The following is a 15617-nucleotide window of genomic DNA, read 5'->3' as shown; positions in this document are numbered from 1 at the left end:
GGAGCGGCCACTGCACTCCCGTCTGGGTGACAGAGTGAGACTCCAACTCAAAAAAAAATGTATACGGAATGAAATTAAACTTGACCTGATCTTATGTCATACACAAAAAACAACTGAATTATAGGTGTAAATGCAAAGAGTAGCACCTTACTGGTTTTACAAGACAAAATATCTTCATAACTTGGGTTTGACAAACATTTCTGAAATAGGACACAAAGTGTTAACCAAAAGAAAAATAATTATAAACTGGACTATATTCTCAAGTGGCTATTCATTTTTTCCTCCCCTCTTCTCAGTGTTAAGACTTGAGTTGGCTAATTTTTCTTATAGACTCCTGGGCTGGGAGACAGGAAGATGCACATGCAGGGAAGAGTGATATGAGGGGCAGTAGTTTATTACTGTTTATTTTTAAACCAAAGGTATAGCCTTCTTTTGTTCTTCCATGAGATTCTCATAGGAAGATTTTCCCTACTTGAAGGAAATCCTGGACTTTTTTCCTGTTTCAAAGGCCCCGTGGGGTCTTGGCAATCAAAGACTCAAGTTGCCTTCAAGAGCCTTAAGTTTTCAAATGCCCTAAAAGTAGTCTCAGGATTCTGTTTGCATCTTTGTTCTAATAACTTTTTTAATACCAGCAAGCTGATTATTACATTTATTTTGACTTTGTGTCCAGTGATCTTTCTAAATTTACTTATTAATTCTAATTATAGATTCTGGTGGATTTTCTGCATATACAATTTTATCACCTGCCAATAATGACAGTTTAATTTTTTTTGTTCTAATAATTATATTTTTTTAATTTCTTTTTCTTGCCTTATTGCATTGGCTAGAACTTCTAGTATAATTATTGAAAGAAGTAGTGATGATCATTCTTCTTTTTTTTTCAATTTATTTATTTTTATTTTTTTATTTTTAAGAGGCTTTTGTAAGGTTTATTTCTTTTTTTTTAATATCAGTATTTTTTATGATAATCATTCTTAATCTTATTCCCAAACTCAGGAGGAAAAGGTTCAATATTTTATTATTAAGTTTGATGTTAGCTCAAGGGTTTTTTTAATTTTTTTTTTTTTTTTTTGAGTCAGAGTCTCACTCTATTACTCAGGCTGGTGTGCAGTAGCATGCTTACGGCCACTGCAGCCTCAACCTGCTTGGCTCAGGTGATCTTTCTGCCTCAGCCTTCCAAGTGGCTGAAACCACAGGTGTGCACCACCATACCCAGCTAATTTTTTTGATTTATTGTAGAGACAGGGTCTCACTAAATTGCCCAGGTTCGTTTTGAACCCCTGGGGTCAGGCAGTCCTCTCGCCTCTATCTCCTAAAGTGCTGGGATTACAGACATGAGCCACCATGCCCTGCGGCTGAATATTCTTTTTTTTTTTTTTGAGTTGGAGTCTCTCTCTGTCACCCAGGCTGGAGTGCAGTGTCACGCTCATGGCTACCACAGCCTCAATCTGCCAGGCTCAGGTGATCCTTCGACCTCAGTCTTCCAAGTAGCTGGAACTATAAGCATGTGCCGCCATGCCTGGCTAATTTTTTTTATTTATTGTAGAGATGAGGTCTCATCAAGTTACCCAGGCTGGTCTCAAACCTGTGGACTCAGGCAGTCCCCTCACCTCTGCCTCCCAAACTGCTGGAATTATAGGCCTGAGCCACTGCACCTGGGTAGACTGGATATTCTTTACTAAATTAAGGAAATTCTGTTCCAAGTTTGCTGGGAGATTTTTTTCTTAAATTGAAGATTTCTAGTTGCTTTAGTTTTTTTCATGGGTTGTATTGCTTACATAGTTTTTCTCCCTTATTCTGTTAAAGGATATAAATTACATCAACTGATTTTTTTTTTCTATTAAACCTACCCTGGGGACACTTGGTCATGATGTGTTATATTTTATAACACTGGATTTGATTTGCTAATATTTTGTTTAGGCCTGTACTTTTCTTGTGATATGTCTTTGTCAGGAACTGGTATTCATATTATCTGGCCTCATAGAATAAGTCAGGGCATGTTCCCCTTTTCTCTTTTCTCTGGAAGAGTTTGTGTAAGATTGGTATTATTTTTTCCATAAATTCTTGGAGAAATTCACCAGTGAAGTTATCTGGGTCTGGATGGTTTTTTAAGGGAAGATTTAAAATCATAGACTCATTCTTTAAATGATAGAATTATTTCTATTTATTTGTTTCAATTTGGGTATGTTGCATTTTACAAGGAACTTGTTCACTTTAAGGTGCCAATTTTATTGGCAAACGGTCGTTCATAGTAATGTATTTGCGTTAAAAAGAGTACATTAAAAGGGCACATCTGTAGTGATATACCTTTTTCATTTCTGGTATTGGTAACTTAGGTTTTTGCTTTATAACAGTCTTGCTAGGGATTATCAATTTTATTTAGAAAGAACTGGCTTTTGGCTTTGATTTTTCTTTGTTGTGTATCTGCTTTCTTTCTATTCCTACTCTCTATTATTTTTTTTTTGCTTGCTAACTTTTTAACATTTAACTTTCTGTTGTATTTCTGATCTTATGAGATGGAAGCTTAAATAATTGATTGTAGACTTATTGTTACAATACATATTTGAAGCTATTTTTTTTTTCCTTAAAATGCCCTCTTAATCTTGCTCAATAATGTGTTTTCATTGCTGCTTCATTTAAACTATTTTCTAAATTCTGATGTAATTTAGTCTTTGGCTCATGGGATATTTAGAAGTATGTTTCCAAATTTCTAAGTGTTTGGGGGGTTTTCTAGTTATCTTTTTGTTATTGATTTATATTTTAATTTTACTATAGTTAGGAACATACTATGTGATTTCAGCCTTTTGAGATTTCTTGAGACTTATTGTGGCTTCTAAAACGATGTTATATATTTTTAGGTATTTTTAGGATTTTCAGTTATTTTTATGAGAGGGGCCAATTTAGGTAACCAAACCATATTGGCAATAGAAGTCTTTAGAATGGTTTTTGTTGTTGTTGTTGTTTTTGAGTTGTGGTCACTCGGCTGAAGTGCAGTGGCATGATCATGATGATCACGGCTCACGGCAGCCTCAATCTCCTAGGCTCAGGCAGTCCTCCCACCTCAGCATCCAAAGTTGCTGGGACTACAGGCATGTGCCACCATGCCTGGATACTTTTTTGACTCTTTAAAGAGATGAGACTTTGCTATGTTGCCCAGGCTTATCTCAAACTCCTGGGCTCAAGCAATCTGTCTACTTTGGCCTACCAAAATACCGAGATTACAGGTGTGAGCCACTGCTCCCAGCCTTAGAGTGGTTTTAAGTTAATTTTTTCCATGAAAAGTTAATTAAATAATTGGTCAGTTAATTGTTTTAAATAATAAAACTGAACATTAAGTTACTAAAGATAAAGAAATTTTGATTTTGGTACAGTATTTGTTTATTTTTTGGTACAGTTCAAGAGTACCATCTGAGTTTGAAAATAATCTGCTAAGATCTTGGTTGAGGTACAGACTCTGCTCTTTTTGTTGACATTTTTCTTTGTGCATGTGTGTTCTCCATTCTGAAGATATTAATTAATTTCAATCAAATCCATCTTATGTTTTATCTATAAAAGTATTGAACTGCCACTGCCATCTCAGCTTTCCTCACTTGCACCCCATCTATCCCTGAGCAATTCTTGTTCCATTGTAGTTCCCACACAGTTTGACTAATTATTAATTGATTCATGCATGGACTACTATGTGTTTCTGTATTCTGAAGAATAAATAGCTCATCCCTTTTAGTACTTTTTAGAATGATAGTCATTAATTACTCAAGTAAAACCCTGTGCTGTCATTCATACTTTTATTGTTTTGAAAATATTCTAGATACTTACTAGGACATGTAATATATGAAAATCACACATTAAAAAGTGTGTGTGTGTGTGTGTGCATATGGTTTCTTATAAACAGTCTCTAAGGTAAAATGAGGCAAGAACAGCTTACTAATGGTGAATGTCAATCCATTAATTCATTCAGCAACTATACTCTTGGTGTGAGATTGAATGTTAGGTGAAACTGCCAACTAAATTGTCAACAGGACCTTAATTAATTAATTTTCATTGTGGTCCTCTTGAATCAAAATAAGAGCTAGAGATATAGAGACATACATTTAGTAGAGAAGAACTGCTGTGTATCTGCAGATGAAGGCTAGGTAGGGGTCAATGGAATGTACAAGAAAACCATGGTTTCAGTAGGAGATTGTGATCTTGGAATTGGATTTTACTCTACAAAAATGGTAGACCAGGTGTGAGAGAGTAAAGCCTTGACTTGGGAAACATGAAAAAGAAAGGATTGGGCCATTTTATAACTGGATAATATAGAATTTGTATGTAGAAGAATTCCAGAAAGTAATGCCTAGAAGCAGAATAGGGCTAAGTATTAGTTAAAAAAACATACAAATCTTGTCATTAGAAGGTTGGTTTTGATACTGAGAACAAGTAGGACTTGATGGTTTGGGAAATATTTTTCATTTCCCTGTAGTAGGTTTTCTTTCAGTGCCATCAGCTGTATTTTAGTTGTTTTTTTTTTTTAATGAGACAGGGTCTTGCTCTATTGTCCAGGCTGGAGTGGCAAAATCATAACTCACTGTAGCTTTGAACTCCTGGGCTCAAGGGATCCTCCTACTTCAGTCTCCCAAGTAGCTGGGACTATAGGCGTGCACCAGCATGCCTGGCTGATTTCTTAGTTTCTTACAGAGACAGGTTCCTGCTATGTTGCCCAGGCTTATCTCAAATTTCTGGCCTCAAGCAACCCTCCCACCTCAGCATCCCAAAGTGTTGGGATTGCAGGTGTGAACCACTGTGCCCAGTCAATGTTGTTTTCTTTTAAGAGAGTGCAATCTCTCCTTGTAATTGATGGTATATCAAATAGGCAGTTCTTAGCTTTTTTTTAATGCTAGGATTGTTTCTAAGCATTAGGCTCCTTGTTTACTCTGGTGGCAGAGGGAAAGAACTATATTGGTTCCTATTTGTGTACTAGCTCATGTTTCATATATTTTCCTTGGCCTTATAGGCTGCACATGGTCCGTCTGATGCTGTTGGAGAGACTACTGCAGACCTTGCCTCAGTTACGAAATGTTGGCGGTGTCCGGGCCATCCCGTACATGCAGGTATTTCTTAGTTCAGCTGGGTCTGTCACATTATAGGTGGACCATCCTTAAGCATGTCTGCATCTCTCTTCTGGAAGGCTTTGTTTGCTTAGGTCGCAGAATAATGGGATATAATTTTGAACTGTAAGCTCCAGCCCTTCATTTTATAGATGAGAAGGCTGAGGGTCAGATAATTTTTTTTTGGGGGGGGGGGTTGGAGTCTTACTCTGTCACCCAGGCTGGAGCTCAGTGGCATGCTCACAGCTACCGCATCCTCAACCTGCTGGGCTCAGGTCTTCCACCTCAGCCTTCCATGTAGCTGGAACCACAGGGATGCATCATCACGCCCAGCTAATTTTTTTTATTTATCGTAGAGGTGAGATCTTGCCATGTTGCTCATGCTGGTCATAAACTCTGAGCTCAGGCTGTCCTCTCACCTCCACCTTCCAAAGTACTGGGATTACTGGCATAAGCCTCTGTACTTGGCCAGATAATTTTTTTTTTTTTTTTTTTTTTTTTTTGAGTTGGAGTCTCATTCTGTTGCCCAGACTGGAGTGCAGTGGCATGCTCACAGCCACTGTAGCCTCGACCTGCTGGGCTCAGGTGATTCTTCCACCTCAATCTTCTAAGTAGCTGAAACCACAGTGCACGCCACCACATCTGGCTAATTTTTTGATTTATCATAACTGTTATCCAGTACAGCACTCTAAATTCCAGACATCCAAAGCCTAAGTGTACAAAGTCAAAAGAGTCATACTTTGATATGTACTATGCTTGACATTACAAAAAGTGTTTTGAAAAGAGTTTGTAAAATAAATGAACTAACCTATATTATATCCAACCAAACCAACATGAGATAGGTCAGTGAGCTAAGAATTAAAAAAACAATTTTGCCTCAGTGGAAAGCAACTAGTGAGTAGGAGAATAGTTATTAGATCACACTCTAATATTTATATGTATTGAAAGACACTAGAGACTGCGAATCTCAGGAGCAGGAAGTCAGGAAGATTAGGGTTTCCTCTGAAACACCCTGGGTTTAGAGTTGTTGTTTAGGAAATTGGCTTTTGTGTTTTCTCTTTGACCTCCAGGTTATTCTGATGCTCACTACAGATCTGGATGGAGAAGATGAAAAAGATAAGGGAGCTCTGGACAACTTACTCTCCCAGCTTATTGCTGAGCTGGGCATGGATAAAAAGGTAAAATTTGAGAATCATTCTGTTTGAGAAGCAGGATTGGTTGAGAGGAACTTCACCTAGCTTCAAGGGGTAACCATCTACTGAGGGCTACAGTTCTGTTGAGTCAATAAAAGTGTATTCAGGGTCTGCTCTGGCCCAGGCATACTTTTAGATCCTGGGCACGAATGAGGAACAAGACAAAGTCCCTGCCCTCATGGTCCTTTTGTAGCTCGATGAGGCAAAAACATTAAATTAGTTGTTTACATCTTAACATGGCTTCCTAAGTGTATTGGTCTAGTCTAGTACCTCAGGTCTAGTCCATGGATACATTGGCACTTGTTTTACCTCTGAGTCAATCTGAGGAACATTTAGAGCTGATAGGCTAGAGGGATCTTGTTCAAAAATGCCTCAAGCTTAAAATAAGTATAGGCTTCTGAGCTTCTACTTTTGCCTGCAGGATGTCTCCAAGAAGAATGAGCGCAGTGCTCTGAATGAAGTCCATCTGGTAGTAATGAGACTCCTGAGTGTCTTCATGTCCCGCACCAAATCTGGATCCAAGTCCTCCATATGTGAGGTATTTTTGCTTTGAGCTTATGGGTTTGGGGAGAGGTAAGAAAATTGTCTATTTGGTGCTAGGGCCAGGGCAGAGGTGACTGTCCTCTATTAGAAAAGGCCATTGTTGCCTGAGGGAGTAAGAGTCTAAGCTGTCACCTTTTCAAGAGGAGAGCCTCCACCTTTTTCAGAATCTTTCCCAAGCCCTGGTCTTTGCTAACAATCCCTCCAATGGAGGGGTTAAAGGGTTTGGAAGTTCCATTATTGAAAAGCAGGGGCCTGTTCTGCAAGGCCCAGGGTGGCTAAGAGGATTCTCCTAGTGTATGTTGCTATAAGGTAGGGTAATAAAGCAGAGAGAAAGTGATGTGTGTGTGGTGAAAGGAGATTAGCACAAAGCAGAGAAGGTAGGAATTGAGGCTGAACTGCATCCAATCTTAATGAGCTTAGGAGCTGTGGGGTGTGCTGGGATTTGCAAGGCTCTTCTAATGGTCTTATTTACAGTAGCTTTTCTCCTTCTTTTTTATGCATGTGATCACTCACTCCCATCTCCTTTGGATGCTGGTTCTATGGAAGAGCCCCTACAGGGGGGCAGGGGGTTGCTAAGAAGTGCCTATAATGTAAAGTTTTCTCTTCTTCTTGAAATGGGCTTTTCTAGTTGCTTAAGAAAAAAAGAGAAAGTTCATACCCTCTAGGGGAAAAAGGTTATCTAATTCTTGCCTCCCTGGTCTCTGGCACATGAGGTCTTGCAAGGTTTGAGTTAAGAGCAGGTATTTCTTTGTTTCTCTTACCATGAAGTTGTTCAAAAAAGTTTTGAATGACTTTTTGTTTTTTTGAGGTGGAGTCTCACTCTCGCCCAGGCTGGAGTGCAGTGGTACACTCACAGCCACCCCAATGTCAACCTGCTAGGCTCCGGTGATCCTTCCGTCTCAGCCTTCTAAGTAACTGGAACTACAGGCACTCACTACCATGCCTGGCTAATTTTTGATTTTTGTTGTAGAGACAGGTTCTCACCAAGTTGTCCAGGCTGGTCTCGAACCCACAAGTTCAGGCAATCCACTCTTCTCGGCCTCCCAAAGTGCTGGGATTACAGGCTGAGCCACCGAGCCTGGCCTGAACAACTTTTTGAACAACATTAATATGTTTGAGCAAGTTGGGAGACTTTCAACTTAAAAGACTATTTCGCTCACTTCTATAATAGCTAAGACTATTATGTTTCCTTCCCTCTAACACCCACTGTTTCACACTGTTTTTACAAGCTATTTTACCATCTGTATATTTTTCTCCCAGTCATCTTCCCTCATCTCCAGTGCCACAGCAGCAGCCCTGCTGAGCTCTGGGGCTGTGGACTACTGCCTGCATGTGCTCAAATCACTGCTGGAATATTGGAAGAGTCAACAGAATGATGAGGAGCCTGTGGCTACCAGCCAGTTGCTGAAACCACATACTACTTCTTCCCCACCCGACATGAGCCCATTCTTTCTCCGTCAGTATGTGAAGGTGAGCTCTTTCCCTGAAAATGTTCCTATCTCTTGTCCATAGCACTCTTCTCTCTACTCTCAGTGAGTAAAGCTAAAGGAGCCAAGGGTGAGGAGCCACAGAAAGGAGCTGGTGTTCGTTGGGGGATTTTAATCTCAGCATGATCTAATAAATGACCGCTTTTTATCAGCACTCTTTATCAACCCAACATGCAGTATGCCTACTGAGCAGTGAGCTAGGCTTTTTCTTCATTGTGGTCATGGGGGATAAAATGGCAATCACAAGTTCTCATGCAGATGTTCTCCTCTCAGGGTCATGCTGCTGATGTGTTTGAGGCCTATACTCAGCTTCTAACAGAGATGGTACTGAGGCTCCCATACCAGATCAAAAAGATCGCTGACACAAATTCTCGAATCCCACCTCCTGTCTTTGACCATTCGTGGTTCTACTTTCTCTCTGAGGTAAGTGAAGGTCTCAGTGGTGTGCCTGTCAAGGCGAAGACACGTCTGCAGTCACCTCTGTGGGCCCCTTTCTTCCTCACCTTCATTCAGTATTTCCCTGTGCAGAGTCCCTCTTACCCTTTTGAGTCATGGTTTTGCCCTTCTGGAATCTACTATATGGTGAAACTTGAAGATGTATATCAAAGCAAGCCATCTGCTTTAGTTTCTGATTCTGTATGTTTCACTTTCCCCACGTGGGGACAATGGGCAAGCTTAATAACGCAGGTGCTATCAGCAAAATAGAAAGTATACTAGTTATTTAACAGAGATTTCAAAATAGGGAATTGGTTAAATAATTGTTGGAGAATCAAAAAGGTGAAAAGGAGACACTGAGGTAACCTAGGAATGGTAACTACACAAAGCAGCTATTGGTAACCCTGTGTGAAGAGAAGAGGTCAGCAGATGTGGAATGTAGCTCTCTGCAGAAGGGATGCTCTGCAGAGATGAGATGTGGTTGATTCTGGAAGCACTGAAAGAAGTTGATGATTAGAACTGACTGGAGCTGCCAGGGTACAGGGCTGTTGTTAGGACTTTAGGCAGATGGGAAGAAGCAAGCCCCTTCTTCCTTCAGCTGCCAGTTTCCCTCCCTGTTGGCAGCACCTAAGAGGGAGCCAGCTGACAAAGAAGCAGTACAGTTAGCATAATTCTAGACTAGGTGTTCAGGGGCAGGGGATGGGTGGACATACTAGGAGCTGAGAGACAATAGCTTGATAAAACAGCACAGCAAGCATGAGCTAGATTAACTCTGGGACGAGTAATCTATTAGCAAACCTCAAATGATGATCTTGACTTGTATAGTTGTACCAACCCAACTCTACCCTTTCCCTGACTCTTTTACCTGAAAAAGAAATTTGGATTTTTTTTTTTCTTTACATTGTCCCTTTGGGTGGGCTGGAGTAGAGGCCAACTTCTCTATAGATTCCTAAAGGCTCAAGGAAGAGGAGTGTGAATAATGCTATTTTCTTCTTTGATTTTTCTTTTCTTTCTCCTGGTCTCTTTAAAGAACACTTAATTTTAGCAGAGGCTGAGTTGGCCAAGAGGATATAGCTTGGTTTATGTTTCTCACCAGATTTGAATAACGGTTCATTAAAACTGTTATTCAATCCAAAGTGCTAGGATTACAGGCTACAGGCAAGTGCCAAGTTGGTACAGATACAGTCCCAGAGTCATTTATTCTTTGTGTTGTTTCCTCAAGTACCTGATGATCCAGCAGACTCCATTTGTGCGCCGTCAAGTCCGCAAACTTCTGCTCTTCATCTGTGGATCAAAGGAGAAGTACCGTCAGCTCCGGGATTTGCACACCCTGGATTCCCACGTGCGTGGGATCAAGAAACTGCTAGAAGAGCAGGGGATATTCCTTCGGGCAAGTGTGGTTACAGCCAGCTCAGGCTCCGCCTTGCAGTATGACACACTCATCAGCCTGGTACGAGGACTGGGACCTGGTAGGGCAGGGGGAGGGCATGTGATGAGGCTCAGCAAAAGAAGTGATAGGCTGGAGCAGTGTAGGGCTTGTCACTAGTTAGAGACCGTCATGGTTAGCGTTGAGATCAGGCTAAGTCCATAACCCTTGACTGGTTGCTGTAGTTGGCTTTTGGGTCTGGGATTTCCCCCTCAGCACTCCTTCCTCACCTGGCAATGGTTCCTCCACTGTGAGACAGATAACTTGAGCTTCTTTTTTTTTTTGAGTTGGAGTCTCACTCTGTCACCCAGACTGAAGTGCAGTGGCATGCTCCTGGCCACCGCAGCCTCACCTGCTGGGCGCCGGCAATCCTTCCACCTCAGCCTTCCAAGTAGCTGGAACTACAGGCATGTGCTACCACACCCAGCTAGTTTTTTGATTTACTGTAGAGATGAGGTCTCGCCAAGTTGCCCAGGCGGGTATCGAACCCATGGGCTCAGGCAGTCCACTCACCTCAGCCTCCCAAAGTGCGGGATTACAGGCTGAGCCACCGAGCCCGGCTTTTGAGCTTACCAGTGCCATTTGCTCATATCATGGACGGGATCAACATAATTGTGCATCTCTGGTTTTTGCCTGTGAATACTAAGTAAATGGTGAAGGTTGGAATATAAAAATGTATTATTGCCTAAAGAGAAACTGTTTGAACTAAAGAAAGTAAATTGAATATTTTGCATGCGAGTAATGTAGAAAGAACATCTTTTTTTGAGTTGGGGTCTCACTCTTTTGCCAAAGTTGGAGTGCAGTGGCACGATCACTGCTTACCACAGCCTTGACCTCCTGGGCTCAGGTGATCCTTCCACCTCAGCCTCCCAAGTAGCCTGGGACTGCAGACTCTTGCCACCTCACCTGGCTCATTTTTTAATCTTTTGTAGAGGTGAAGTCTTGCTATGTTGCCTAGGTTGGTCTCAAACTCCTGGGCTCAAGCAATCTTCTTGCTTCGGCCTCTCAAAGTGCTAGGATTACAGGCTACAGGCATGAGCCACTGCGCCTGGCCGTAGAAAGAGCATTTTTAACATTAGTGACATTAACTTGCTCATGTAGTGTCCTTACTTTCGTTTTTGTAGCAAGAGAAAAAAACTCAATTATAGTTTCTCAGGTCATGGCCTATCTTTGCTACTGCCTTATTGAGTATCTGAATGTTTCCTGCAAACGGAGGGCTTACGTGGTGGGGAATAGAACAAAGGCAGGCTCAGTAAGAGCTACAGTAGTGTGTGGGCCCTGGTCCCAGGCTCACCAGACATCTCGACGAGCACTTGCCTTGCACAGAAGGCCATGTTCAGTTTGCAGTCCAAAGCCAGGATGATGACCACTCCAGGCAGCAGTTGTTGCTTGTTTGGGCATCTTGGTGGAGTTACTCATTTCCCACAATTGGTTCCCATTTCAGATGGAGCACCTTAAAGCCTGTGCAGAGATTGCTGCCCAGCGAACCATCAACTGGCAAAAATTCTGTATCAAAGACGACTGTAAGCGATGCTGTTCCTTTTGGTTGCTGTTATTCATTCAGTCATTCATTTCTTCAAGAAATATCTGCTGAGGCCTACTGTGTGCTAAGTACTGAACTGGATGCTAGAGATACAGCCATGAGCAAGATAATATAGACAGAACTCTATCTTGTAAAGACAAGTAAAAACTTAGAAGAGTGATAAAGGCTGATAGCCAAAATTTGGGGTGATATGGAAGCACAAAGTAGGGGTATCTGACTTTCAGGTTGTGTCAAGAAGCTAAAGAGGAGGAGGTGGAGTCTATTCAGAAGATTGGGGGCTGGATCCCATCTGTATGTAGTTGTTATAATGCTTTTCAGAGATTTCCACGAAACATATAACTTCTTGTTTGCAACATCCAGCAAAGAGAACTTGGAAAAGAAAGCTGGTACAAATAGGGCAGTCTTGGCTGTATAGAGAAGTTGCTCTTAAACTTGTGTTAAAGTCTAGTTGTAGTCATTTTAGAGCTGAACCTCCATCTCTTCTGCCTACAGCTGTCCTGTACTTCCTCCTCCAAGTCAGTTTCCTCGTGGATGAAGGCGTGTCTCCGGTGCTGCTGCAGCTGCTCTCCTGTGCTCTTTGTGGCAGCAAAGTGCTTGCTGCGCTGGCGACCTCTGCAGGATCCTCCAGTGCTTCTTCCTCCTCAGCCCCCGTGGCTGCTGGTTCTGGACAAGCCACAACACAATCCAAGTCTTCCACCAAAAAGAGCAAGAAAGAAGAAAAAGAAAAGGAGAAAGATGGTAAGGGTCACCCTCTTGTTGTGGTTACTACAATGATGTGTGTAAATCTCTGTTGGAGCACGTGATTTATTCTGTTCTGAAAGGTCTTTTATCCTGATTTACAGGCGACCCAAAATCCAGGTGCTTTTTGTCTACTTTGGTCTCATTTTCAGTTATATTGAAGGTGACACCTTAAACAGTATGACTTCTCATACCAAGTGACAGTAATAAGAAAGGTCAAAGTGTATTGAACATTTTTAGTAGGCCAAGTTTCTCATACTGTGAAATAGTAACACCTACTCTGTGGAGTCTTTGTCAGAGTTAAGGGAAATGCTCTTCAAGTGTTAGCACTTACCATCAGTTTCATGACTTTTCATGGTTCATGGAGACCTGTGACAGGTGTCAGGGTTGAGAGCAATGGTGGTGGTTCACATTCCCTAGTTAATGATCTGATGTCTCTGTGTAGGACTGTAGTAGTGTTGACAGTTGGAGATGGCAAATTTTGAGAGGAAATTTCTCCTCCAGTGTGACTATATTTGTTCAGTGCCAGGCTTATTTAGGCACTATATCTTTGTTTTTTTGATGGTATTAGTGTATGTTTGGTTTGGAAGGCAGTTGGGCTCACCACTGTACCACCAGTGCCACATGTATGTCTCACATGGGGCCAAACTATATTGTCCCCCAGTTAATACCTGAAAATTGTTTTGCAAAATATAACCATTTAGTAGAAACTTTTAGAAACGGATAGAACTCCCTCTCTTTCCATCTGGTAGCTGAGACTTTAGGACCCTGGGAGTCTTCTTCCTAAACTTCAGCTCTCAGTCCTACCTTGGTCTTGCAGGTGAGAGCTCAGGCAGCCAGGAGGACCAGTTGTGCACAGCTCTGGTGAACCAGCTGAACAAATTTGCTGATAAGGAGACCCTGATCCAGTTTCTGCGTTGCTTCCTGTTAGAGTCCAATTCTTCCTCAGTGCGCTGGCAGGCCCACTGCCTGACACTACACATCTACAGGTAGGCCTGGGGCTTGGTCTGGTGGGTCTGCGTGGGTGTGGGACAAGGATGCATGATGTAGTTGTGTTTTGGTTTTATGTTACATACTCATGGTCACAATGTCCATTTTTACACCAGCCTGAATCTTCTTCATTGCTGTCTACTTTTTAGCCACTAAACTAATGTCATAGGCAAGAGCTCATCTGTTTTTCATTCAGAAGACTATTTTTTGAAGTTCGTAAAATGACCAGACTTGACTCTTCTAGGCTAAAGAGCTCAAATTTCTGCTCTGGAGTAGCATTGCATGATGGGAATAGACTACCTCCTGAAGACAGCAAATGACTATGCTACATCTGTTAGGACTAGTTGTTAAAAGAGTAACAAAACCATTCCAAACTCATAGTTGTGGGGAATATAAGTACATATCCAAAAACAATAGTGGGCCTTGCTGATTGATAAAGGTGCCTCAGGATTTTCTGCTGTTTGGTAATATGAGCTGTCATTTATCTACAGAAACTCCAGCAAATCTCAACAGGAGCTTCTGCTAGATTTGATGTGGTCCATATGGCCAGAACTCCCAGCCTATGGTCGTAAGGCAGCCCAGTTTGTGGATCTACTAGGGTATTTCTCCTTGAAAACTCCACAAACAGAGAAAAAGGTAACAGTTGTTTTATGGTCAGAGAGGCTGACTTGCCATATTTAGGCATTTTTCTCTTGTGTTAAGAACATTATGAGCAACTCAGATAGGAGGTTCCATATAGGAAATCTCTTTTTTTTTTTTTTTGAGTTGGAGTTTCACTCTATCACTCAGGTTGAAGTACATGGCATGCTCACAGCCACCGTAGTCTCGGCCTGCTGGGTTCAGGCAGTCCTTCCATCTCAGCCTTCCAAGTAGCTGGAACTACAAGCGTGTTCCATTATGCCTGACTGAATTTTTTTATTTATTGTAGAGACGAGGTCTTGCCAAGTTGCCCAGGCTGGTCTCGAACCCCTGGACTCAGGCTATTCTCTCACCTCTGCCTTCCAAAGTGCTGGGATTACAGATGTGAGCCACCATGCCCAGCTGGAAATCTCTTTTAAATGTATCTAGTTTTACATTTCTTGTTAAGCACTCCCAATACTTATATCATATAGGGGATATACACTAGCAAATAAGTACAATCTGAATTTGGCTTAGCCAGAAGAAGTAGGTCAGGTAGAGAAAGAAGTTATAACTCATTGGAGTTGCTTGGAAGAGAGTGTTCCTAGTTTTACTGCATGTCCTGATTATATGCCAGGAGATGTTTCTAGAGTTAGATAACCATTTCAAGGCTTCTCCATAAGAGTGAAAATGGTCTTCCTTCACAAGTTTGGAAAAGTACCTGTTACGAAGATTGTGGGAAACTTCCAATGGAGGTCGAATCCATTCTAAGATAAGAAATTAGGCCTGGCTTTCTATGATTCTGAATGGGGACTGAGAAATTTGGTACTTTTAAGGCAGTCTTCAGTTAGAGAACAAAAGACAAAAGTCTTTCCCAGTAATACTTTCCCTTGGACTTTAACTATGTTTCTTTGCTGAATTCTGTTTCAGTTGAAGGAGTATTCACAGAAGGCTGTGGAGATTCTGAGGACTCAAAACCATATTCTTACCAACCACCCCAACTCTAACATTTATAAGTGAGCTTTGTTTTGCTTTCTACCTATTGGAAGCTCAGTCAAAGTTCTGTGTTGCTATTGCATGCTGCTAACTCTTACCTTATGAATTGATATGGTGCTGGAGCACAGTGAACCTGTCTGGTTCATCTCTGAATCCCTTTGTAGCCCAGGGCCTTGCACATAGAAGGTACTCAAAATGTAACTGCTGAATGCAGGGTTTGGTAAGCTGTTATATAAAAAGTTCCAAGGGCTTAAGTCTAAATAAGATAAAGTAAATTTATAGAAAAATGTCTTTCTCTTTTTAGAAAAAAAAATTTTTGAACTTTTAAAGAGTTTTTGTTTTTAACTTTTTTAAGTAGTTAAAATTATGGTTTGTTTTCCTGGTTTAGAAGTGACTATTCTTTAAGAAAAAAAACCTTTATTGAGGTATAATTTATATTACTACAAGATCCACCTATTTTAAATGTACAGTTCAGTGATTTTTAGTAAATTTAATTGTGACTCTTGAGTCAAATTTTAATGCATTTTGGGATTCCTCTGAAGCATTGCTTAGAGATAGGAA

At 41.2% G+C, this 15617-nt stretch overlaps 1 protein-coding gene across 2 annotated transcripts in view; it reads left to right on the top strand.

The window, feature by feature from the left end:
• UBR4 (ubiquitin protein ligase E3 component n-recognin 4) overlaps window positions 1-15617 on the top strand; it is a 139185-nt gene that overhangs the window by 79217 nt on the left and 44351 nt on the right. For both annotated transcript variants that reach the window (XM_021706503.1, XM_008073544.2), the window contains 11 exons: window positions 4994-5090; window positions 6158-6265; window positions 6702-6818; window positions 8084-8293; window positions 8584-8733; window positions 9968-10195; window positions 11616-11694; window positions 12207-12452; window positions 13273-13441; window positions 13934-14078; window positions 14991-15076. In XM_021706503.1, the coding sequence (XP_021562178.1) occupies window positions 4994-5090; window positions 6158-6265; window positions 6702-6818; window positions 8084-8293; window positions 8584-8733; window positions 9968-10195; window positions 11616-11694; window positions 12207-12452; window positions 13273-13441; window positions 13934-14078; window positions 14991-15076 (1635 nt within the window). The remainder of the gene's footprint in view (window positions 1-4993; window positions 5091-6157; window positions 6266-6701; window positions 6819-8083; window positions 8294-8583; window positions 8734-9967; window positions 10196-11615; window positions 11695-12206; window positions 12453-13272; window positions 13442-13933; window positions 14079-14990; window positions 15077-15617) is intronic.

The sequence above is a fragment of the Carlito syrichta genome, unplaced genomic scaffold (assembly GCF_000164805.1).
Source record: "Carlito syrichta isolate Samal-C Ts95f unplaced genomic scaffold, Tarsius_syrichta-2.0.1 Scaffold115711, whole genome shotgun sequence".
In the NCBI taxonomy this organism is placed as follows: domain Eukaryota; kingdom Metazoa; phylum Chordata; class Mammalia; order Primates; family Tarsiidae; genus Carlito; species Carlito syrichta.
Note: the sequence above shows the minus strand (reverse complement) of the source record. Positions and strands in the feature narration are given on the sequence as shown.